At 37.2% G+C, this 27,544-nt stretch overlaps 1 protein-coding gene across 14 annotated transcripts in view; it reads right to left on the bottom strand.

Annotated features, from left to right (window-relative positions):
- Positions 1–24,098, bottom strand: part of col14a1a (collagen, type XIV, alpha 1a) — a 320,593-nt gene extending 296,495 nt beyond the window's left edge. For 8 of the 14 annotated variants that reach the window (XM_087286725.1, XM_087286726.1, XM_087286732.1 and 5 more), the window contains exons 1-3: positions 23,853–24,098; positions 21,438–21,559; positions 7,900–8,016 (exon numbers count right to left, since the gene is read on the bottom strand). In XM_087286725.1, coding sequence (XP_087142851.1) covers positions 7,900–8,016; positions 21,438–21,525 — 205 coding nt within the window. In that variant the 5' untranslated portion in view covers positions 21,526–21,559; positions 23,853–24,098. The remainder of the gene's footprint in view (positions 1–7,899; positions 8,017–21,437; positions 21,560–23,852) is intronic. The other 6 variants (XM_087286727.1, XM_087286728.1, XM_087286735.1 and 3 more) reach the window with 1 other exon arrangement.
- Between the last annotated feature and the right edge of the window lie 3,446 nt (positions 24,099–27,544).

Genomic DNA, 27,544 nt, shown 5'->3' with positions numbered 1-27,544 from the left:
TATAGCTGCTAAATCAAACTGAAAAAATGAGGTGTGTTTATTTTGTTTGTTTTCAGGGAAAAAGTCCAGAAATTATTGTAAAGTGAAATACTGAAGATGCCATGAGCCAGAATATATAGTGCTTAGGGCTGGGTGATAAAATCGGTATTGATATTTGTTGACAAAACCCCATTGTCAATATCGATAAAAGAAACTATTCGGTGTGTTGTTTCGGTATAAAGCGCTATAGTTTTATTAAAATGTGGCTGCAGAGCACACGCCTTAAAAACAATGTCAACAAGCTCAGGGTGTCAGTTTGTCATTTCCAATGGAAGTGCAAATGGGAGAGATGTGCATATAAGACTGACGCTCATAAGCGACACTCACATGTTGTGTAAGCGGTGCACATATAAACCGCTCGCATTTTCCAGCCACACCTAGTTAAAAAGCATCTGAACTTTTCCAAATATCCAATCTGCTTCACACTTTGTATAGAATATACACATTTCAGTAATGGCAGACTAATTATTCAGACAAACACAGAGCACCCAAACACTGCAGCGGTTTTTACTTTTCTCCATAAACTTGCATCGGAGTGATGACTCATCTGTTTGTCATCCTCTGAGAAAAGGATGAAAATGTTGATAGTCACCTAGTTAAAAGAGACACCAGGGTAGTGCGAGCGAACAGTCCATAGTAAACGTTTAAGGAATCCATGCACAAGAGCTTGTCACCTCAGATCAGAATAACAACACATGTTAAAATCAGAAGATTGTAAATAAAAAGGGATGTAAGGATGTTGCCAGAGTGGCTTTTTGGTTTCTTTTCATTTGCATCCCAGCCACTAGCTCCCCATCGTAAAGATTTTTTAGCATAGAGGGCAATGTAGTCATTCACCTTTACAATATGTAATGTTGCATTATTTATTTGAATAATGATGGCTGGTTCCTTTACTTGAAAGCTCAGATTCGATTAATTAATAATTTGTGTTGTTGACAGATTTTGAGGTTTACTGTATCATTATTATTCACACCATAATGTTTATTTGTTCAGCATTTAGGTTTTACTATTGCACACACTTTGTAACATTACTTATCAAGTTTAAGAGGTTCTTTAACACATGTTTATTTTATAATAAAGAGAAGAGAAATTTTGTTTACAAATTTTTGTTTTTGACTGCACTGTAAAACCCAACAGTCAACTTTATCAAATTAAATGAGTGTAGTTACCTTAAAATTTACTGAAAGTTAATTCTACTCATTTAAAGAGTTTTGAAGTCAGTGTAAAAGGTAATGAGTTAATTAAATACCTCATTCCTTAAACTTAAATGGAGTTCACAGTAGAAGTCTGCACCCAACCCAACCCCCGGGAACTGGTGTGGCGGGTAGAAAACGGTAGAAAACGCTGATCTCTAGTTCACAGTACTCCTATGGGTTAGTTTTTGAACTAAAATGGTTTGTTGAAATCGGTTTCCTTAAATGGTTTGAGTTACCTTAACGTTTTGGGTTTTACAGTGTATTAAAACTATTTGCCTTAGTAATGTAAATAAAATAAAACAAAGTGGTTAAATAAAATAAAAAAAATCCTAATACTCCTAAATGTACTGTTAAAAATATTCAATAATTATTGATATCAAATTATATGAAACATGATTTTTTTTTTTTTTATTGCCCAGCCTAATTGTGCTTATGTGTGAGTTGTGAATCTGTTCTGATATCATTAGTGTTTCCTGTATGGTGAGATGTCAAATTAGTGAGTGAGTAATGTGTTATTAAATTTGATTTGTTCATTCATTCTGGTTAATCTAAATAATTTCCTAAAAGGCCTTACAGATGCATAATTTGAACTGGTCCTCACTGAATCAGATTTTCTGTTTATGAACCAAAAAAATGTTCTTTTGTGATGTAACTTGTGAAAATGCTTACATCATAAAGCTTTATCTATAAAGGTGACTTTATCAGTTACTTTTATCAACCTCAACATATGTTCATCTCAAACACATTCACTAATTTTTCATTCTGAAAAGTAATTTGTAGTCATTTGATTCATTTTGGGAGCCAGTAACCCGCTTGCCATTTGGTTCAGGGCCTTACTAAAGAATGCCAATGTTGTTGTTTAGAGATTTGGACCTTCAGACAGCCAAAATCAGATACCATAAAAAATTCAGCTTGATTTGATGATAACCTCTGTCAAACCTCGAATGAAATACCACAGCTAGACATTCCACATCTCAATCACAAAAGAGTCGCATTGACCCGCAAACTATCAGCTGTCCTTATTCAGCCCTGCTCCATCACTTTAATACCTCAATACCTCCAAACAAAGCCAGGACAGAACATGTGTGCATCTCAAAGCAATGCTGCTTTGGTTCGTTTCTGAATGATAAATCACTTGAGTCAATGATTCAACGATCTTCTTATAAAGACAGTCCTTTGTTTTGTTTATAATTGAATCGATCACTTTTGTATAAATCATTGAATAAATTAAGTGAATCTCTTATTAAGGCAGGGGCTTGCTGCCACCTACTGGCAGTTGTTTTTATTCATGACAATACTAAACCAACCAAAGCTGCCAGCACAATACATACCGCAATGCAAAAAAAAAAAAAAAGGTTTCCTCTTGTTTCATCTTGTCAAATATTGAAAAATTTCTAAATCAAGAATGTCTCCGAAAACTGTGTCTGAAACTGTGTCCGAAATCATCTACTACTCGAGTTGGCACTACCTTTGATTTTACTACATGGCTGTTAGCAAAGTAGATTCTTGGAACTCAGACGTACTTCCGCCATTTGTCATTATCATGTGACCTAACCGCATCAGTTGCTTCGATTCACTCCCATTCATGAATTCTCTCTCATAGCATCACAGGGTTTCTTGCCAGAAGTACTGTAGTAGGTCATCCAGGTATTCCTCGCATACTGTTTTTTGAATTTGTACATACTACCTTGCTTGCAACCTGTTTTTAGCCAAAATAATCTACCAATGGGGTAAGCAAAACAATCTTTCCCCACTGAGAGATTATTTGTTTGTCCTAATGTAGGAATTTGTAGATATTTAGACTAGAAATAAAACGAAAACTTTAAGTAAGAAAAGCATTTACTGCAGTGCATATTCATCAACCTCCTCTGCCAACTCCTTCCAGGATTGGTCCCTCCTGTTTAAGTCACGGAATGTACATGAAGACTGATCAAAGCACCAGATAATTATTATGCGTGATAATAAACATTTCCTCCATTTTGATGTTCCGCTATTCTTTGGTGTTCCAAGAATGTGATTGGCCAGCATCTGCACTAATACTGTACATTTGCATAAAGCAATCTGATTGGTTGATGCCTGATTTGGCCCTTGAAAAGTTCAACAGCAGACCAGTGCAACTCAAAGGACTCACAATTCAGTTTGGCAATGGTTAACGTCACTCCATTCCATATATACGCAAGATATCGCATGAGTATGCATCAATACCACCACTACTTTTGTACAGTGCTCCCAGGAAAATTGTCCTTCAACTGCACTAATCAAGACTAAAGCCAATGTGTGGATGCTGGACTTTAGCACTGTGTACAGGTCTAGTAACGAGCAAACAAAGAAAAAACAATACACAGTGGCATAACATTTTATAGGTAAAAATTAAGTTTTTTTTTTACATTTTTGTAATTTACGAACGTTTGTGCTAAACAGGTAACGTTACTGATAATAATAAAGTCTCTGACTGCACTGACCATAAGGCAAAGTAGCATCAACTTGCACTAAATACCAGGCTTATTCTAGTTTTGTAAAATAAAATGAGCAAACAATGTAAATGTAATATGACAACAAGATGCTGCAGTGCTAGAATCTCGTATTATTGTTGTTGGCTAAGTGAACGAGTCGTTCACAAACAAATTGCTCCCTCCATTAGAATGAGAAGTGAAAGCAAGAGACATGGATTAGTTTCAGGACATGGATTACATCAAATTAAACAGACAGGGAGGAAAATACATTTCTATGCACACATACATGCTTTTTGTCAGGAATGCCCATGCGGTCACTCATCTATAGATATAGTAAAGTTATGTAAAATTATAATTTTTGTAATTTAAAAAAAAATATTTGCACACTGACTAGCGGGAAAACTCCCGATCATAGCTCTGGATGGACAGTCCACCACTGTACCTTGGTTCCACATTAATTTAAATGGAGCGCTACCCTGTACTAAAATGGCTGCTCTATTGACACATTCCTTCTAACAGACAACAATAGCGTAGGCAACACATAATGTAAATATCTATGACTCCACTTTAAGTCAATGAGAAATATTAATGCAGACGCTCTTTGTGAATGGATGAACCGTCTGAATAACAATATTACTCTCTTCTATAGGGTTGCTTTTCTGACTGGAACTCATTTCACAACTGATAAACTTTACAGTTACTTTGTCTTAAAAATTAGCAATTGTTATTTTGTCATTTCGTTGTGAATCTGCTTTAAAACTCTGTATTTTATTAAGCTTAATGTAAAATAGGTCACGTAAAAGCTTCTATTTAAGTAGTGTTTTTTTTTTTCTTTTAATGCAGTCATTGATTCATTTGTCAATCAAAAAAAATTATTTGTGACTCTGAACCACAAAACCGGTGACCATTTTTTTTTACTGAGATTTAAACATCTGAAAGCAGAATAAATAAGTTTTCCATTGGTGTATGGTTAGGGCATCATTTAGACGAGATTTAAGGACTGAAAACTAAATCTAAATCTAAATATAGAGAAAATCATCTTTTTTTAAAGGGCACCTATGGTGAAAAATCTACTTTTCAAGCTATTTGGACAGACATATGTGTATATATAGTGTATAGACCATCATATTGGGGTGATACAAACACACCCAGTCCTTTATTTTTCAATTTAACAACATAAAAACGGTGGACCAAGAGCGGTTTTCAGACCGACCGCAACTTTACGTAGGAGTGCGGTCCCCTCGCCCACCAAATTGATTGACAGCTGCGCGCATTAACATGTTCCGGTAGTCACGTGTATATGTCAACAAGACCAGGCAGACATACGCAAAGCAACCGGTAATAAAAGGTCTGTTCTGTTCGCTAGGATCAGCAATCATCATCAAATGTGATTAAGAGTAAGTTTCACATGTTTAAAGTGTTTTAAAACGTGTGCAAGTGCACGTGTGTAATTACAGCGATTTACTTCAGCTTTACTTCTTCAGCACAGCCGCGTGTAAGAACAATTATAAAAGAAGACGCTTCAACCCCGGTTTGTGGAAGTTAAATCAGGTTTATTTTGTACATTAGCATAACAGATATCCACACAGTACTGGAGGTTAGCCTGTATCCTGTCATATTTGAGAGCAAAAACAGTGCTAAGCTAAGCGCGCTCTGTCTGTCTGCCTGCCTGCCTGTGTTTGTGTGTGTGTGTCAGCTGCGGTGTGCGTGTGTGCGCGCACGTGAACTTTGTAACGATATTGTGTGTGACTCATCAATGCAACTTCACAATACTGATTAGTAAAGGTTAGTTCTTACTGTAGTATCTCACAAACGCTACGTGAGACCTTCTTCCTTTAAGTCTGTCTGTTGTCTGAAGCAGCTGAGGGAGGAGATTAAAGCACGCGGGAAGGCACGTAGACACAGTAGGCGGGAAAGACTCGTCTTAAAGGCGCAGTATGACAAAACCACCCCCTGCTGGAAATCAGTATAAAACAGCATCTTGTAAAAGGTATAATGAAAAATCTGATGTGTGTTTTGAGCTGAAACTTTAAATACACATTCTAGAGACGCAAAAGACTTATATTAAATCTGAAAAAAGTGGTAACCTAGGTGCCGTTTAAAGTTTTTAGCAATGCAAATGATTATTCATTGTTATATATTTAATGTAGGAAATGTACAATATATATATAATTTACCCTTACTTATTAAGAAAAGTCTAATACTTGACCATAAAATGTATTTTTAATATTACCAAAATGATTGAAATATTTAATATGCATGTGCAAACTAATGCTTCATTTTAGGAGCCAATGTTCAGTTTGCCATTTGGTTTTTAGCCCTTCTAAAACTTGCCAATGTTGTTGTGGAATTCATACTGCCAACATCAGATACCATAAAAAAGGAACTGGATCTGATGCTAACCTCTTTCTAACCTCAGTGATTCTGCCCAAATACTACAGCCAGACATTCCTCATCTTGATCACAAAAGAGTCGCACTGACCCCCAAACTCTCGCCTGTCCTCATTCAGCCCTGCTCCATCAATTTATTTCCTCAATTCTGGCCAATAGCGAAATTTCCATGTCCATTAATGCCACTTTGCACATAGAAACACAGCAAATGAGCTGCTATAATTGAAACAACTGCTTTTCTCCCCCAATTTGTTGGGAACGTGGAACTGGCTGATGAATATCTATGTGGAAGCAGGCCTAATATACACCAAATCTAGGAATTTGCTTCTTAGAAACAGCGAGTTTGGACATGGTTCACAGTTGCCCCTGAAATTGGGGTCATGAGCGTTTGACAAAGGGTTGAGTTTACAGAAGTGACGGCTCGTGCACCTGGTTTGCATAAAACTAGAGCGTGACCTTGGCTGTTTATGAGTTATCAGGAGCCGTATCAGAGCCCCAGACAAGGACTATTGTCAAATCAGCAAAGAAACAAAGAGTCCTTCAGATCTGGCAAGGTTAACAAATACATCTGCTTAAGTAAACAGAGGGAAATGAAAAAAAGTCTGAAAAATGGTGCGAGATTGAATGCATTTAGAGAAACAAGTGAGGCTCAGAAGGACAAAAATAGACCTGCCTGCATGTATGCGATTTAGCATCATCATATTTATTACAGTAAACCATACCGTAATACATATTAGTTAATTAAACCACTGTAGGACTGTATATTATAACAGAAATTTAGATTTAGTTTTTCTGTTCAATTGTATTTTTGATTATGGGACCATCTGCACTTTAATAAAGATAAGCATATAATAATTCATGTTTTGTCCTTTTTTAATTGTTTTAAACAATATATTGTCTGGGTTTTTGAGTTGCCACCTTTTTTTCAATTCTATTAACTTTATAACAGTAAATTTTACTAGCAGTAACTCTAACTTTTAATAACTAAAATAAAACAAACAAAAATTTCTTAAAAACTATTAAAAATTTGTCAAATAAAATAAAATAATATATAATAAAGGCGATGCAGTGGCGCAATAGGTAGGCTCCGGTTTCCCACACAGTCTAAAGACATGCAGTACAGGTCAATTGGGTAGGCTTAATTGTTCGTAGTGTGTGTGTGTGTGTGTGTTTGTGTATGTGTGTTTGTGTGTGTGGTTGTGTTTCCCAGAGATGGGTTGTGGCTGGAAGGGCATCCGCTGCGTAAAAACGTGCTCAATATGTTAGCGGTTCATTCCGCTGTGGCGACCCTGGATTAATAAAGGGACTAAGCCGACAAGAAAATGAATGAATTAATTTATAATATAAAAACAAAAGCGACGCGGTGGCACAGTAGGTAGTGCTGTCGCCTCACAGCAAGAAGGTCACTGCTTCGAGCCTCGGCTGGGTCAGTTGGCGTTTCTGTGTAGAGTTTGCATGTTTTTCCCGCCTTCATGTGGGTTTCTTCCGGGTGCTCTGGTTTCCCCCACAGTCCAAAGACATGTGGTACAGGTGAATTGGGTAGGCTAAATTGTCCGTAGTGTATGAGTCTAAATGCGTGTGTATGTATGTTTCCCAGACATGGGTTGCTGCTGGCATCCGGTGCATAAAACATATGCTGGATAAGTTGGCGGTTCATTCCGCTGTGGCAACCCCATATTAATTAAGGGACTTAGCCGAAAAGAAAATGAATTAATTAATTACTTATAACAAAAATTTAATTTAATATTTTCAAATACAATGAGACCACATATAGCACTGAACATGATAAAAAAACTGTTTATATTCAATATCTTTCTTACCTGGTTCTGTATTATATATAAATCTGTAGCCATTATATTCTCCTTTTGGTTCTTTCCATGAGACAAGAAGCTTTCCTGCACTCACAACTTTAAATCGAAGTCTTCTTGGAGCTGGAACTGCAAAAAAAAATTAAAAAAAAAAATTAAAAAAAGACTGGAATTATACATTGAAAATAAAAACCTAAATAATAAATAATATAAAACTCCAAGGAAAGGTTTATTTGAAGTCACATTCGCATCCTTCTTACATAAGCAATGTAAAAATCTAATATAATCCAGACAAATCTAGAAACAGAAATGTATTGTTTGATTCAAAAAAGTTGTTAATTGAGAAGAGAATGTGACTTTTAAAGGTCAAAAGAATAGTTGTCTATTTTCTAAAGCATCCTAAATACCAGAGAGGCTCAAAAGAAGGAAAAGCCTTAAAACAGTCCAACAAAGCACATTACTTGAATTTATGAGTGTCTTTGGCCATAAACAACTGATTAGAGGTCACTTTTTAAACTTGTGTGACCCATGATCATTTGTTCGCCCCATAAGAGAAATCACCACACCCAGGGACCACACATGTAAAGCATTCAAACATTGATTAATCAATGTTTCTTTGTTCTTATATAGTTCACATGCCCAGAAGAAAGAAGTGCTATATAAAGAAAATATGTTGGCACAAAGAGAAAAGAAATATTTACATCCCAGAGGTAAATACTATTGGAAATAAGGTGTTTAAGAAACAGATATAAGATGTGAAACTGGCCTATAGGCGCACCAACCTGAGGAACTGAACACTGCTGGGTTTCCTGCTGCGTGAATATCTCCTTTTTCATCGACATTCAAAAAACACGGTCCAGTGTATGTCTTTTGAAAAACTATTAATCATTTCCATCCATCAACATGGAAAATACATTTTACTTGCAAAACTAACAGGGTTGAACTTGCAGGTATTATTTTATTGATGCTTTGAAAGTTTAGTCTAATTGAAAGGCAGATTTATGACATTTTATTATTTTTTGTTTTTAAAGGTTAATGTAAAGTTATATTTCCCATAAATCAAAAATCTATTTTGCTTTTACAATAAAACTGGTGAGAAGGTTGAGAGGTTGAGCTTTACAGTTACCGTAACAATTAAATCAATATTTTGAACATAACTAAGATTCTTTATTTATCTTCTGTCATGCAGAAAGTCTTTGAATACTTATTTTCAATATTGATTAATTGAATGATTTTTGTTGCTGTTTTAGGGATTGAAATGGAATTAAATCTATTTTTAAAGAAACAGCTCACCCAAAAATTAAAACACTCAAGTGGTTCAAAACTTTAATGAACTTCTTTCTTCTGTTGAACACAAAACATATTCTGAATAAGTTTGGGGGAAAACAGCCATTGATATTCATAGTGGGAAAAAAATATTATGGAAGTCAATGACAGTTTTTTTTCCAGCATTCCTCAGTATATCTTTATTTGTGTTCAATTAAAGAAGAAACAAACAGGTTTTGAACAAGTGGACAATGGAAGTGGGTGATGGCAGAATTTTATTTTTTAGAGTGAACTGTCCCTTACAGTTGGAGAAATAAGTATTGAACATGTCACCATTTTTTTAGAAAACATATTTCTGAAGGTGCTGTTGGCTTTTTCACCAGATGTTGGTAACAGCCAAAAGAATTTATATTTGCAAAAATAAAACAATATTAATTAGTTTGAGGTGTTGCGCCACGTTGCTTAAATAGCAAATGCATTTGCGCTCATATGTGCACCCATAGGCGTTCTGGTCTAAAAAAAGCAGGCGTGTTTTGGTGCGTTGCTATTTTGAGAAACTGTAAATAGTCTGTTCTTTAGACCAGAACAAAGTCGGTCTATTGTCTGGTGTAGAGTGCGCTCGCTTACACTCTGTTTAATACGCACAAGATGTAGAGCAATACGCAAATATCTTTACATATGGTATATCTTTACAAAAGATATAAAATATTAAGGATATATATATATAGGATAATAAGGATATATATAGCAAATAAATATAAATGATTATTATTTTCTAGCCAACATGAATTTAAAAACCACTGCCTTCATACTTTCTTTAAAAGGTTTCCCTATCCACGAGAGCGAAAGTGAAAGTTAATAATTTATCTCTCATTCTCGCGCGGTAGATGCTGTGTTTAACTGTTTTCTTGCTAATGAAATGCTCAGTTTTTACACATACACTTACTTTACGTCATGTAAATAGCAAATGCGCTTATGGCGCGACACAACTGGCTCTTAAAGGGAATTGGAGATAAGACTCTGATTGGTTTATTCTCAAAACACACCTATAACTCATTAAGAAAATAAACTCAGCCCTTTTAGACCATGCGCCACGGCGCAAAGCACATTTTCCCGTCCTTAAAATAGCAAAAATGCATTCTGACACGCCCTGAAAGCGTTTGGACCGTCAAAATAGAGCCCTTAATCATTAATGTGAGTGGGATGAAATGAGTACACATATAGATCCATCTAGAGATTTTGAACACCACAAAACAACCCTCCTGTTGGAATGAATATATCAGGGAAAAGCATGTTGTTGTGCCAACTCAGTACTGCATATCATGACAGAGATGAAAAAATAATACAATTAGGAAAGTAAATCCAACAATGCTGCTCAAAATGAGTTCAATATATTCATTGGCATGAAAAAAACTAATTTCTGGAAAGAATATCATGACAGTTTCACAGAATATTCCTTGGAAATGTGTCTTAGCACAACCAGGAATCTTTGCGACTCCTGGCGTTTGCTGATTAATGGTTTTGTGCCAAACAGACTCCAGTAGAGATTGAGGGGGAGGAACAGAACAACGTCCTCTGTGGTTTAAAGGTGACAAGCGCTGACTTGTGACTTGAAACGAGGGAAATACGAGCAGGAGGTCCTGTTTCTGTCTGTATGTTTGAAAACCAGCACCCGCAAATCCACAGGCCCTTTGATGTGGTTATCTTTCATCCTTTTGGAGGCACACACTTACGCACTTCTTACTCCAAAATCCACTGCGTCCTTTTATCATCACGCTTCCAATTACTCACCTGTCAGAGAGCTCCACACTTCTTGTTTTCAACATTTATTTTCTACAAACTCAAAAAAGGCTGTTGAGGAAATTAAAGCATTAATGTCTGCTTAACCTGACGTAGCCTGACACATTCTGTACTTTACAATAGTCCAAAAATATACATTAATTCGCAGGTTCAGTATTTCGTGATTCACATGTTTTTGTTCTGTTTATTTACTGTTTTGAATAGCATTATGGACCTTAGTCTCTGCTTTAACTTTTGATTTTGACAATTCAACTCTGCCATTTAACAAAGTTACAAAATTAAGTCCGTAAAATAACAGAAAAGTACTGGTAGTTTATTACCAGGATTTTGTGCTGTAATTTACGTCACAAAGATAACATATACTCAACAGACACTTAATTAGGTACACCTGCCAACTGCTTCTTATTGCAAATTTCCAATCAGCCAATCACATGGCAGCAACTCAATGCATTTAGGTATGTAGACATGTCAAGACAATCTGCTGCAGTACAAACCGAGTACCAGAATAGTAAAGAAAGGTGGTTTGAGTGACTTTGAATGAGACATGGTTCTTGGTGCCAGATGGGTTGGTCTAAGTATTTCAGAAACTGCTGATCTACTGGGATTTTCACTGGGATGCTTACTTTGGGCCCATTAGTACTAATTAAGCATCGTGTGAACGCTACAGCCTACCTGAGTAGACTCGAATCATCTCAGACTGGTTTCTTAAAGGGTCACGAAACACCAAAACACATTTTTTGAGCTGTTGACAGTCGTATATGTGCCCCACACTGCTAAAAACACTATTAGGACACCTATATTTCACTAAAAAGTGTAAATTGGTTGTTTTTGCGTTATTTCAAGCAAATTCTTACTTCTGGTTTGAAACAAATTTTTGAAGCTGCGTCACGGTCATGACATAATAGCGTTGTATTCCAGCGTCATGTATGTCCAGCCAACAATTTTGCAGCACATGTGTTTATGCTAGCATGTCAATATAGACCAAAATCTCTGAGGAATATTTTCAATACCTTGTTGAATCTATGCCACGAAGGATTAAGGCAGTTCTGAAGGCAAAGGGGGGTCCAACCTGGTACTAGTACGTTCTACCAAAATAAAGTGGCTGGTGAGTGTATACACTGAAAAAGTAAATAAAAGTAAATTTTCCAAACATTTCAACATTATTCTTTTTTTTTTTTTTTTTGGAAGACCAAGGTCCCATAATGTGGTTCAAAAGCATAAACTGAATCACTATATACAGAATGCTGTAAACGTAAAGATGTGAGCAACGCAAAACTTCCTCGGTTAAAATTTCTTGAGAAAGACTTGGTTACAATTCGCAAGTCTTGATGTGTAAAAATACATTAACCAGGCAATTTGCATAATTAAAGGTTTTGTAATGAGATGTACAGCCCATGTACATGCAAACAACAATTACTTTAAAGCTGCGGATGAGTTTTATTGTGTATGTTTGACTGCTTGAGAGTTTTGACAGGATTGCAGACAGCCCGTTTAAGGTTGACCTTCAAGTCTTTTGTTTCGTTTTTCCACAACTTCATCATGCAGACAATAAAGACAGTTCCAAAACACTCTTATAATGTCTCATCACACTGATCTAAAACGCTTTGTATCCCTGTCTGCTTCTACCCATTCATTCTCAGCGGGGCATTGTCTACATTTGCAAGCATTTTCGCTCCAGCGCTTCAAGTACCCACAAACATGATGGAATGTTTTCTGTACATCTGTGTCATTTTATAGGAATATGGCAGCTTGAAAAAAAACTTAATGAGGCTCATTTAAAGGCATTTGTGGCATAGTGTTGATTAGCAGATTTCCGTGGCAACATTTCTGCACATTTTGTGCTATTTAAGGGTATTTACAAAAATCTTGATCAACTAAAACGATTGAAGATTTTGGGGGTTAAAAATACAAAGTTTTGAACAGCTTTCAAAGTACATGTTGCTGAAAACACATAATTATCACCTCTGCGTAAACTAAAAAGAAAGCAGTGACATCATGTGCAAGCACATCCATATTACAATTTCCTTGAACATCAAAACAATAATGGCATACTACAGGACTATATGTGCATAGAGTGTTAGAATGCATCATGGCCATCTACTGGCCTGGCATAATACAGCATTTTAAGTTATTCTTGCTATGCCTGAAGTATCGAAAAAAAACGTATTATCATGATAACAGTATATGCGTCTGTTGATCTCTCAATCTATTGTGACATAAACAAGAAAGGAAAAGCTTTAATTTCTGCTTTAATGGCTGGAAAACTATGGTAAATATGTGGGTTTATGTTAGAATCAGGATTGGTTAGAATCAGAACATTGGGCTTTCTTTATTTTTATTTTATTATTATTATTTTATTTTACATATTTTACCTATAAACTAAGCTTGCAATTTCAGAGATATTTAAAGGCTAAGTTTGTAGGAATAGAGGTTAAAAAAGGGTATTGCAGTGCAAATTCAAAATATTGGATTGTTTTTTTTTGTTTTATCTGGCCCCTCCTTTCCAGACTTTATACACATGCAGGTTGCCAGATTGACAACACCAACAGGAATGAGCATGCCTGACAATTGAGCCTTACCATGTGCTGATCAGCCAATGTTTATGTTTGTAATATTTGTTATTTTTGCGAATTAAAAACTGCATCATGTGGATTTAACTTCACAGTCTGCTAGGATCCACAAGAGGTCACATTTTTGTCTGCACACACATACATTGAGGGATCTTTCAAGACTAAAAATTAAATACACCATTTTCCACCAAAGCAACCTGGGGTGCCTAAATATAATTGGGTTAACTCACAGTGGATAGGTTATAGGGACCAAAACAAAGACATACCGTCACCTTGGAATGATAAGGTTCTATCTATTTAGCTTCAAAGTTTTTGCATTCCATAGCAAACAATAAGTGTGCAACATTTGTTTATTTCAATAAAAAGTCTTAAAATGTAAACAACTTAAAAAAGCATCCCACAATGTAAATAAGTTGTCATTCAATATGAATATATCAATACCCCAATTTTGACAAATGTCAGAATATAAGGGCCTACTCACACTATGCCATCCATACTGTGCCCAGGCCTGTTTCCCGGATCGTTTGAGAAGTGTGAGTGCGCTGAATCGGGCTCAAGCACGGTTCACTTGGCCGGCCCTGGCCTGGTTGGAAGAGGTGGGCCTGAGCGTGGTTCACTTGGGCTTTGGCACGGTACGCTTGTGTGTGAATGCAAAACGCACCAAAGCCCGAAACTGAAAGCAAGACGTGACTTTTAAGGGACTGTTTCATATGGATTTATTAATCATTCTTACCGTTCAATGAACGCAAACTGCCGTAGTTCATTAAAGACGCAAACCCTGCGGATCTGTTCGGCGAAATATCTGTTATTGTATGTGAGTGCGGGCCGTCGGGGGAGACGGGAGGGTGCACAAAAGCGTGCTTTGGCCCGGTTCGAGGCAACTGTACATAGTGCGAGTATGGCCTAAATGTCAGATAGAACCTTATAATTCTAAGGTGACGATACATTCTCACAGGGAACACACACTTTCAAAGGAGAATAAGTCTTGCCGATATCTAGCACTCGGCAACTTTTACATGGTTGCCCACTGAAGCTAAGCAGGGCTGTGCCCAATAAAAACCAGGATGGGAGACCACATGGGAAAGCTAGGTTGCTGCTGGAAGTGGTGTTATTGAGTCCAACAGGGGCGCTCAACCTGTGGTCTGTGTGGGTCCTAATAGACTGATTTCACGCGGCCGCCATTTTGAAAAGCGAAATCGAGGCTGCGGTGGGAAGAAACCCGGAAGTATCATTGGGAGTTACATAGGAATGTTGTGTAACTGGCTATATATCTTATCAGCAAAGTGACACAAATTTATCATTTCTCCGCCTTCCGGGTGACCCGAAGGTCCGTTCTGAATGAATGGTGAATGTAAAAAGGGATATCAGAGCTCATTTTCAGCTAAGTTAAGGGAAATAGCACTAGTTAGCTAATGTTTTCTTTCCCAAACACACGTTTTAGATGCTATTCATCAAACTCGAGTTAATAAACTGATTCTTTCACTATATTAGACTTGTCAGGATACTGAATTAAAAGAAAGACCGGCAATTTCGCGCTAACATTAAGCGCAATGTTGATGGCTTTCTTGAAACAGCGCTGATTTGCCATTGTGTTCACGTGTTCAACAGAAATGCTTGTGATTGGCCGAGAAGGTCATCAGTTCACCCACCACTGTATACTAAGCACAAACACAGACGAGCCGAGCGATCTGCTTGATGACTCGACTGATCTTGACGACTGCTCCGCGCTCCAGTCCGTGTATCTGTGCTTGCACTGGGTGAAGAGCGGTAAACTGAGCGCAAACCAAACACAAATACATGGAGACTGAAGCGCGAAGCCGTGAAGATCAGTTGAGTCATCCGCGCTCAGCGGCGCTTCCATGTTAGCGGGAAATAGCCGGGTTTAAAACTTCAGTACCGGGACAACACTATTAAAGACAACACGAGGGTGTGTTGCAGAGGACTGCAGTGTTTTATCACTCACCGGGTTACACAGGCTGAAGCAGGAAAGCGTCCTCACGGTGTTTAACTAGTGCCATGAGCTGAAGCCTAGGAGGACACTTAAGCGTATCACTGAGATTGTGATCTTGTTTGATGCTAAATTGCTTTTAATTGTTTAAAATAAACTTACTGTATAATATTAAAGTGATGGTTACACCATTTCTGCATTTTGAAATCTCTGCAACAGCTGGAGGTTTATAGTACAAGGCATGTTACTGCAATGTTTACAGTGCTGGACCTATACTTCCGGGTTTCTTCCCACCGCAGCCTCGCTTTGATTCTTCAAAATGGCGGCCGCGTGAAATAAGCGTATGCCCCAATATAGTAAAGAGAACTTTATACAGCTCAGTAAGCGCTGTCTTTCAGAGGAGACGTTAAACCGAGGTCCTGACTCCCTGTGGTTTTTAAAAACCCCAGGATGTCCTTTGAAAAAGAGTAGAGACTTAACCCCGGCATCCTGGCCTCTGTTCATCGTAGCCTCCTAACCATCCCATATTATAATTGGCTTCATCACTCTCTCTCCTCTTTACCAATCAACTGGTGTGTGGTGTGCTGTTCTGGCGCAATATGGCTGCCCTAGCATTATCCAGGTGAATGCTGCACACTAGTGGTGTATGAGAAGATTCCCCCAATATGTGAAGCGCTTTGTCTAGAAAAGCACTATATAAATGTAAGGAATTATTATTATTATTATTATTATTATTATTATTATTATTATTAACTGACTTAAGCTTTCGTTTTTTCAGATAATAATATATGCAGTACATTTTAACTTAACATGTTTCTTAAATTACTGCAAATATATAATTAAATATACTGCAAAAACATAACTTATATACAGCACATTAAAATCCCTTCTATCTAGCTCACTTTAAAAAGTCCTGTAATGTAGGCAGAAAGTAGGTTGACTTTGTGGTTTTTCCAGTGGATTCAACCACATGTCCATTTACACTACAAAAGCAATTTGATCAAATGGGGTGCCTAAATATAATTGGGTAAACTCACAATGGGTGGGTTATAGAAACCAAAACAAAGACAGGCATTCCCACACAGAACATTTTCAGAGTAGAATAACTGACTTTAGCAACATTTTTCAGATAAACATTTATGTTAACCTTAGCATGTTTATTAAATAATTACAAACATAATTTTTATGCTTTAGAAGGGTCCAAAACTTGCATACAGCACACTTCAACAACAAGTCCTGTAACGTAGGGAGAAAGTAAGTTGACTTTGTGGTTCTTCAAATGGATTCATCCACATGTCGGTTTTCACTACAAAAGCATTGATCAAATTTGATTTCAACTACCTTTGAGTATGAGCCTAAAACGTTTCAGATCTTGTTTACACCTGTATTTGGTGTCATCCATTTGTGAGGGGGTTAGCCAAAAACACATTTTTAATATTAGGTGTAAACAGGGCCCTCAATAAATTTTCTCAGTTATCAACAAGTGCTGTCAATTCACCTTGTATTAAACCCAGAATCTTCCTTTTTCAGATGCATGCACCACTGAGTTCAAATCACACCAGCAGCTTTTATTGATATGATGATAAAATGAACCTGTCTAGGCGGCATAAACCGAAAGATTATACCTGCCCATCATACAAGTGCTGGTCTGGAAAGAAGAGTGAAGGCAAAAGACACCAGACTTTAGCTTCCTGAACAGAACCTCCCACTCCAGATGATGATCCAGCTCTACCTTTCACTCCAGAGCCCATAAGGAATGTGAAACTCCTTCCAAGCAGAGCAGGCAATTAAGCCTTTAAGCTGCCTTGAGGGATATTATCATTGTGGTCCGCTGTGATGTTAAACTAAATGCTTTTCCACATCTCTATCCTATCTAAAAGCCTCACTTTACCTTCTTATTAGGAGGCATTACAGAAGATGTGAAGGTTGGGTGACTCCCTATATGGCTTTGAGTTGTACAGCACAGCATTTTCACCCTCTTGACCCACACTAGAAATATTGAGAAAATGTTACACTTTTCAATCATTGCGATGGTTTTAAATTGTTAAATTAAGGAAATGTGCATGGACTCTTTTGCCTTTTAAAGGAAACCTTTATTTATTATTTGGTAACACTTTATTTTGATGGTCCATTTGAGTATGGGTAGACTGTCATTTAACAGACATTTAACTACAAGAAGCACTGCAAGTACATGTCAACTTACACTAACCCCAACCCCAACCTAACAGTCTACATCTAATCTAAAGAGAATTAGTTGGCATGTAGATGCAATGTAACGTAATTCGACAAAAGAACCATCAAAATAAAGTGTGAACCTTATTTTTATAATTTACACTTATATGTGACCCTGGAACACAAAACCACTCATAAGTGTCTTTTTTATTTATGATTAAGATTTATAGAATAGTAAAATACTTGGCTGAGATACAACAATTTGAACTACTGGAATCTGACGGTTCAGAAAATCTAAATAGTGAGAAAGTCATCTTTAACGTAGTCCAATTGAACCTCTTCATTCATTCATTAATCCGGGGTCGCCATAGCAATTTAGCCTACCCAATTCACCTGTACCGCATGTCGGATGGGTCAGTTGGCATTTCTGTGTGGAGTTTGCATGTTCTCCCCATGTTCATGTGGGTTTCCTCCGGGTGCTCTGGTTTCCCCCACAAGTCCAAAGACATGTGGTATAAGTGAATTGGATAAGCTAAAAATTGACCAAAGTGTATGTGTGTGAATGAGCGTATATGGATGTTTCCCATTGAATTCATCAAAGTATGTTCATGAGCTAAAAGTCAGAATCTAAATGTTTTTGTTGTTGTTGTTGTTGTTTTAATTAAGTAAGATAAACAACTTATTCAGTGTATAAGATGTACTTATTCATGGTATAAGACAGTGGTTCCCAACCTTTTTCTCTGGGGCCCCCCCCCCATGAACATATACAAACATTGGAGCCCCCCCACCATATAAATACACTTGCACGCACACACATATGTACTGTGTGTATATATATATATATATATATATATATATATATATATATATATATATATATATATATATATGTGTGTGTGTGTGTGTGTGTGTGTGTGTGTGTGTGTGTGTGTTTGTGTAATATTAATATATAGTAATATGTATAGAAAATATTAATTAATCAGTTTTAACTTGTCTTGGCCTTCAATAAAACCAAAATCTAGGTAGGCTTTGTCATACTGTCTAATCTTTTTCTTCGCCTCTGAAGAATCACTGCATTTACGTTTGTCTGCCATTTTTGTTTTGATTTTGCCTTTACGACACGTTGACAAGCAGATTGCGCGAGTGAGCAAAATTTAAATAATTATTTAAAGTTATTTATTTTAATTATTTTCACTATTATGTTGGAATTTTAAGTATGTGTTTAGATTTTTTTTTTTTTTTTGGTACAAAATACATATATAATAGTAGGGCTGCTCTATTTTGGGAAAAATCATAATCACGATTATTTTGGTCATAATTTTAATCACGATTATTCAAAACCATTGCCAGTTAAAGTCAAAATTATTAGCGCTCCTGAGATTTTTTATTTTTTTTTATAAATATTTCCCAAATTATGTTTAACAGAGCAAGGAATTTTAACAGTATTTCCTATAATATTTTTTCTTCTATTTGTTTTATTTTAGCTAGAATAAAGAAAGGTTTAAATATTTTGAAACCAATATAATTCTGACTTCAAGTGTATACATACAGTTATTTTCCACCCTGCAAAGGAAAGAGAAATAAATACAATAGAAAAAAATATGAAACAAACTGTGCTTTAAGCATCTTCACTGTAAGAAAAACACTTTAGCTACAGCATTCCTTCAGTCAAGAGCAGCGAGGGTTTTCTTGTTATGTTTGTTTAATAATGATAAAAACAGCCGGCAGAAGGATTACAGCGCGCTGTCTCTTTAATGGTTTCTCTTTTACGTCTTTTGATCCTCAACTCGTTTGTTTATTACACAAATGAGGGTTAATGTACATAATCACTAAACACCGCGTTTTGACACCTATTTGACCATTAAAGCGCTCACGTTAAGATGACTTTAGATGTCTGCGCTCCGTTGCTCGTCTCAGTGTGTGAATGAGAGTGAATGCTGACCGGCCGCATGCTTCTGACTGCGTGATCGTGCTGCACACACATATAAGCTCTTTCGCGCTTTTAAGAGCAACACGTGTACAACTGGAACGTGGCAAAATATGACACAATAATCATTTATCTCGATTAATGCTTTTTTATAATTGTTTGAAACCGAAATCTAAATCGGATTTTCGATTAATTGCAAAGCCCTTTATAATAGTGGAGCATTTTTATGCCTTTTTCTACCTCAATACTTATCCTCTCCCGCGCCCCCCCTGTGAACTCTGGCGCCCCCTTTAGGGGGGCGCGGACCCCAGGTTGGGAACCACTGGTATAAGATGTACCACATTAGCCCCTTTCATACTGCGACACAGGTAAATATCCGAAAAATTACTGGAACGACTTTACTGGTAAATTTTAAAAACGCTGTTCATACAGGTAAGAACATTCCAAATTTTTTTTTCCGGAAAAGACCATTCACACATACATTCCAAAATATGGGTAAATTTTGACATCAACCAGAAATGAGCTCTAAACAGCTGTGCTTGTTTTTGTAAACGTAGAAGTGGTCAGGCTTTTGTTGATGGTTTCACTTTTATTTAAAGCTTTAACGTTAGCATTTATGCAGCTGCTTTGTCTGAGACATCCAAAGGCAGAAGCGCGAACCGTAGCTAAATGTTTACACATTTGACTACATTACAAATTCTGTGGATGGGTAGGTGTTGTGAACAACTTTGATGAAAACATACGAAGGAACACTTTTATATGTCAAGATGTACATAATATGTGCGTGTGCTGGCGCTCACCAGCTGCTTCACGTGCACACGTGTCAAGCAACTGAAGCAGAGTTTGAATGTAAACAAACAAAAACATTTATCATAAGCATTTTATCGCTACCTTTTTTTGCACAGTTGGCATTAAGAAGGAACACAGAAATGTTATTGGACTAACAACTAGCAGCTAAATGTGTCTGGAAAAATATTCAAAGGCTTTTATTTTCAGAAACATCGCAGATGTGAACGCCTCGGCTGGTGTAGAAGTCTCACATCAGTGTCTTCTAAATGTAAACGTGCTCTTTCCAGCAATGTTCCATCTGCGTTCACACAGAACAGCGCTCCGGTAAATTGTAGGCAACGTTACAACTTTCCTTTCTGGAAAATTGCCAGAACTAATTTATCGGTATTTTCAAAAAGGGCCTGCTTACACATACAAACCTTTGTTTTGAAAGGTCTGTATGTGTGTAAAGAGGCTATTATCTCATGTTTGCTTAATTTGCTGATGGTCATCCTATATGAAGGTGCATAAAGGCTCTATAGTTTGCTCAAAAAAATGAAAAATCACATCGTTTTCTCATCCCTGGCCTGTTTCAAAACAGTTTGACACAAAAAAGAAGATATTTCAAAGAATGTTGAAAACCTGTAACCACTGACTGCCATACTATTTGTTTTTCATACTATGAATGCCAATGGTTACAGGTTTGCAACATTCTTTAAAATGTCTTCTTTTGTGTTCAACTGAACAAAAACAAAAACAAAAACCCTAAATCGTATGAAATACAGTAAATCAAGGGTAAAGAAATGATGCCAGCATTTTCATTTTGGGGCTAACTATCCTTTGGACAAAAGATTACAGCCGAAACATTTGTTTTTCTTTTCTCCTGTTGTAAATTTAATAAATTATTGAGTGCAGACCTTGTCACTGGAAGACATTTGGTCAGAGCACCAAACATATCTGGAAGAACACATTTGATTGAACTATCCCTTTAAAATGACATACAGAATCATTAGATTGACAACTTACATTCTACACAACCACACAAACGCCAACATTGCAGAGCAAAACGCCAGGTCAAAACCACGAAGACAGCAATTACCTTGAGCTGAAACAGGGGCAAGAAACTGAATCAGTGCCAGCGAGATAAGCGGACACCACAGCTTAATCCTGGATCCCGACACCTGCATCCTTACAGCCAAGTGAGTGATGCTTGCCCCGCACCTACAGAAGGAGAGAAACAGAGAGTGAGCGGAGGAATTCAGTGAAGCCTCAGGGGGATTTCTGAGACACGGAGAGGGAGGGAGAGAAGTCTCTGCGGGGTCAAGAACAGTAAAGACTTTGTTGAGTTTTGATGGACAGCCAGCGAGAAGTGCTTCCTGAGGACCATTGTTGTCCCTGAGAACAAGCAGGCCACTACAGCTCCTGTCATTCATGCCGGATAAGGAGGCTGACTTGTGTTTATAGAGGAAGCCGTCCGGGCTTGTTGAAGAGGGCACCCCCACTTAACTACAACAGTGGTCTAAATTAGGGTCAAGAGATTATGCTGGTTAGTTGGAGACTGTGGTATGTAGTCCAGTAGTTCAGTAAGTCAGCTTTCCTCAGCTGTTGTGATGCAAATGGATTATTCGTAATGCATGTCTTAAAATATATATTTTGGAACAGTTGCAATGGCCGGTGACAAGAAAAAAAATTGAACAGCCGTGACCATCTACACCACAAAACCTTAATCCTTATGTTGCACTGGTATATTTACCAACAAAATTATATATTATAAACTATAATTATGTTAGTTAAACTTAGACAGACATTACTACAGCATTAAAAAGTTCCATTTCAATTGAATAGAAAAAGAATAGCTTAAAGTTGGTTTTACCCCCACCCCCACCCCCTGAACATTTCATATGTCTCAGACTTATTTGACACATGATAATTAGTTCATAAATCTCTCTGTTAATGAGTTGATGATCCACTCGGTGGGGGCAAGGACAAGAATTGAAAACCACTTATATGGTTATATACTGTATATAGGCATATTACAAGATAAATGCCAAGCTATTTTAAGAACCATGTCACTACAAACTTGCAAATATGTTTGGCACATGTTGCATCTTCTGATTTTTAGGCTCAAACATACAGCACTTGCAGATATGGAGTTGGAGCTGCACTCTCCAAAACACTGTTTACACATTATCATGAGCTGGGCATGGAAAAAGAACTTCACTCTTCTAAATGAACTTAAGCATCTGGCATTTGATTTGATAATTGCCTAAAGCATACACTTTCGTAGGCATTGCTAAAATACTAATGAAGAAGTTGGTAGCCAACTCGCGAGTAACTTTTTTTGCATTAAACTACAACAAAAAAGGTGCCTTGTTTATAGCCTGTTTATTTTAGACACTCAATATACATTGAGATACACACACAACATTACCTCTGTTTTAACTATTTTCAGATAAAACTAATATAAAATAAGCAATAATTGACATTTTATTTGAATCCTAACAAATCCAGTAAAAAAAAATTATATATATATATATATATATATATATATATATATATATATATATATATATATATATATATAGCATATACCTGCATCGGCTATCTCTACAATATTGTTACTTAATCCATATGCTACGGTCCATTACATGACATGCATTTCAAACGGATAGGCTATCATTTAAATTAAAGCTTATTTTGGATGGCACATGGTTGCCCATCACAGCATTTCACAGGTTTGTCTTGAAGCATGCTTTTTATTCTGTAAAATGAGATGCTATTGAGGCGATGATCATTTCAATTTAGCCAAATATTTGTACTAAAAGAAAAGCTCTTTCAACAAATGCACGTTGCATTCACTTGCATGTTTGTCCCGTTCGCTCGTCCGCTCTTTCTCTCTCTCTCTCTCTCTCGCTCCCTGTTTCACCTGCTACTGAATCCTGAATCTTGAAATAAACATCAAGCGCTGACTTTGGCTTCATTTCTATTCTCAACCGCCAGATGAAACGCGCAAAAATTAAAAATAGATACATTATTTCGAGTCTCAGTGTGCATCCCTGACTATTTTATTCTTATAAAGGGAGGACATGGTAAGAGAAAATAATAATAGTAATAATATTAACAGACTCAAAGAAAATATATATTTATATCATCTTTATAAAAAACAAGCAAGACTTAATTGCTTCATTAAAGTTATGTGTTTCTGTTTACGTTTGGCAAATACAGAAGCAGATATGGATAACATTTAATAATATTATAAATGTCTTCAAATGCACTTTTAAGTGCACTGTGTGCTAATAAATAGAAATGTTAAAAATAAATAGCCTTTCTAACCTCCTTCCAGATAAATTCAAGCAAATGCACTAAACGAAGAAAAGTGGCAAAACTGCCAAAACAAGCAATATCGCCAATAATTTCTAGTCTCGCTTTCTTAATTCTCGCAGTTTTGTTTTGACAGACGTAGCTCCAATAACTGAATTAAGCGACAGTATGAATATCCGACATGACAGCCTACCTTTCACACCATGCACTTCAATAAAATCCGCTTGATCAAAACGTGATCTAAAATCCCGCGTCTTCCGATGGTCGGACTTCACTCGTGTCTTCAGTCAGTCAGTAGCTCACAAAGCTCCCCGTGTGTGTTTCGTCTGTCCTCATTCGCCCATTCCTTCGGCTCTGCACCTCATTTCATCCTTTAGTCTCGAGTCAGGGGGAAAAGACGCTCATGCGACCAATTGCAGCCACTGGACGAGCGACGAATGATCTCACTACAATCAAGAGCCCTTCTCAAATACTTGATCCTGCCTACAAGCCTGTTTCAGCGCTGGGAAGAAAAGCCATTATCACTACGTTTCAAGGGAATGCAACTGTAATGAACAATCATAACGCCTACACCAGGATGATGGATGATTAATTTGACTGTTATGACACTGCCTAATTATGTTTTATTAAGCCAAATTAATTGAATCAGTCGGTACAGCAATTATTCACTTGCTTATGACATTCTAAAGGAACTTCTGTCAGTATTATGACTATATTTCATATTGCGAAGCTAAACCTTTTTAATGTCCCTCACTTTTTTCAGAAAACTTTTTTTTTTACCTATAGCTTGATTGAAATTAGTAAGCTTCAATATTTATATTTCAAGATTTACACATGAGAGAGCTTACTGTTGCAATGTCTATCTCCCCAGTCCATCGATAAGTGTGTAAAGAACTAAATATTGAACATACTTTTTAAAGTCCTCTAAAATCAAAATGTATACGCTGGTATGCTACTGCAGTTTGTTTAACAAAAAAAAAAAAATGCAGCTCTCACTTTTGTGAATGTGGATCAAAGATTTTGATGACATAACCAGGCAATTGTTCTAAACAGATCTTCTGACAAATCAAATGCTTTCTTGAGTTTGACATGTCCCACCCTTTCAATATATGATATAGCTCATATCAGTCTTGTTTACACAATTGCTGTGGTATTTATGGGGATCGGCACATAGAGTAACCTAAGAGGGGACCGGATATGAAATGTGCTTTTGGTTGGGGTCTGCTCCAGTCCAGAGACACATAAAGTTCGGATCATAGAGTTGTGCAGAACATGTGTCTCACTCCTCTGAATCTTAAACAGAATTTAAAACACAGTGGAGAGGATAAACAGGCCAAACAATCCTTAGAAACAGCATTGATGAAGAGTGTTTGAGTTACAAAAATTTTAAGAATTATATTACAAATATTTTTACATTTTTTAATAGAACTGTGACTGTCACCACACACACAAAAAAATGCGGGGTTGTTGTAACCCAACTTTGGGTCAAACATTGACCAAACCAATGGTTGGGTTAAAAAAAGTGTAATTTAACTATTAAATATATATATAGGGGAAAAAATCAACGGTTTGTTCAGCCTGATCTCATAAGGAAACATAAGTATTTTACGTTTTGTCAGTTTAGTGGCTAATTCATACAAATTCGTACGAGTTTAGTCGTATAAAAATGTAAGATTTTAAAAAGGAGGTGTGGCACCCAACCTCACCCCAACCGTCATTGGGTTATGAGCAAAGCGTACTAAATTGTAAGTATTAGATCGTATACGAATTCATACGAATTAGCCACTAAATCAAAAAGCTCTGAATTGCCATGAGATTGCGTTGGTATGTCCATGTATGATCACAGGTTATGACAACACAGTGTAGCATGAAATTAGCTCATTTTATGAATATTAATAATAAACAATAACGTTTTATTCTTAATTATTAATATTCCGGCTTAAGCTTCAGTCAGTTTGGTCAAACAAACATATGATTGTAAATGATCATGCTCGCGCGACCGAGCGGATTCCCAGATTATGAATATTGATTATCAACAATAACGAATTATTATTAATCAATAATATTCCGGATCAACTTATTGTTAATTTGACCAAACGAACACAAGCAGAGCCGCCGCTCTTCCGAGCGGACGCTGTAATCTATTCATTTAGAAAAAGGGAATTTAATTGCTACTTCTTGTGAAGTAGATTAATCATTCAAAAGTTTTAAACAACTTATAATAGCTAGGCAGGGGAATCTGTATTTCAGTGACATTTTCTCGTGAGGCAAACAATACAATTCATTTGATTATAATGGAATTTATTGACTAGTCAGACGTAACGAACAAACAAACGCACAAACATACATTAAACACAAAACAAAGGTAAACCACGTGGAGATATCGGGTCTAAAGAACGTGTAACAGCAAAGAGAAATAGTAAAGCTAGGAAGTATAGATTTCAGATAAAAGAGTGACAAGACTTTCAGTTCCACACGCACCATTACGGACCACCAAGGTTATAAAACACACCTTTTTGATAAAAGGGGGCACAGCTTAATCGCATGACTAAAATCACCTGGTCTTCCATGTCTGGAGGTCTCTCTTATGCGTCTCTCTTCCGTCGTGATGAAAACTACTCTTGATGTCCTTTGATGCGTGAAGTTTGTAGTGCAGTTCGGACGAACACGATCGCAAACTTTAAACTGAATTTACTTTGCCGGAAAATAAAGAAAGCGTGGCGGGAAAAAGTCCATGCGGCTTAGAAAGCCACGTGTGGCCCGAGGGCCACCGTCAATGATGTTCCTTTTTGGGAAGTTCTCTTTCTGCCCAGATGTTTGGGGGGAAGTGTGCTTATACCTGCGGGTCACGTGACAACCCGTACAGCATTCTGACCAATGATTTCAGGGGAAAGTTTGCGCGCGAACCCTTTCTTTGTCTCTGGGCTGCGCGTATGCAAATTTGAGCGCCCGCCTAAAGCATGCGGACAGGCATTTACTACAGGGCTTTAAAGAATAAAGCAATGCGAGTTATGGTCTCGATCTATGCATCATGTGTTATAAAATGTCGAGGGCATTCTATTGACACCAAACACTCTACAAGTACACCAACGTTAAAGGTACATTCACAAAGTTCCCATATCCTTACATCATTGATGCTTTTAAAAAGGCCTGAATGGAACATGCATACAGAATAAAGAGAGGTTACACCGGTAAGAAAAGTCAGAAATGAGATACAAAGTTTACAAAACATAACACATTGGTTTTGTGCTGGTTCTGGATTTGATGAGTTCATTTTCTTTCTGTCGGAACAGCCTCGTGGGGGTGTATGTGTGTGTGTGAGGGTATTTGGGCAGGAATGTCTTTGAAGTTTTCCTGCTTATCTATCCAGGCCCCCTGAACAACTTAAGCTGTCACGAAAATCCAGACTTCTTGGAGCCAGGAGTCGTAAAACCGTTCTGTCGGACCGTGATAAAATCAATAAGAAATTTTATCTGTGGACTGTACGCTACATATATCCCCCCTTTGCAACGAAGAAGGTTCGGAGAAAACCTTGTTGGTTGAAATCTAACTTGACGTACAGGATGGGTTGGAGGTGAGTTTCCTTCGACCTCCAATGCTGGGTCGACGAGTCGTGGCTTAGACTCAAGCAGTTTTGACTTAGTTTCTTCATGCTCTTTCCCCCCTTTCCTGGTTTCACGCGGGAAAGCTTTGAGGGGGAGGTCAGGGGTGCACTTGTCCACTGGTGCTTGCATCTTATTGAATGGCGAGGCCCTTGTTAATGGGTGCTTCCCTGTTGTCGGGAGGCACGGAGTGGTAGCTGTTCCGCAGTTTTCCAGAGATGAGTGATAGAGGAGTATAGTTGTGAGGTTGCAGTGGTCTTCTGGTGAGACTGAAGTTCAGGAT

The sequence above is a fragment of the Danio rerio genome, chromosome 16 (assembly GCF_052040795.2).
Source record: "Danio rerio strain M-AB ecotype USA chromosome 16, GRCz13ab, whole genome shotgun sequence".
NCBI lineage: Eukaryota > Metazoa > Chordata > Actinopteri > Cypriniformes > Danionidae > Danio > Danio rerio.
This window is presented reverse-complemented; position numbering and strand designations above follow the sequence as displayed.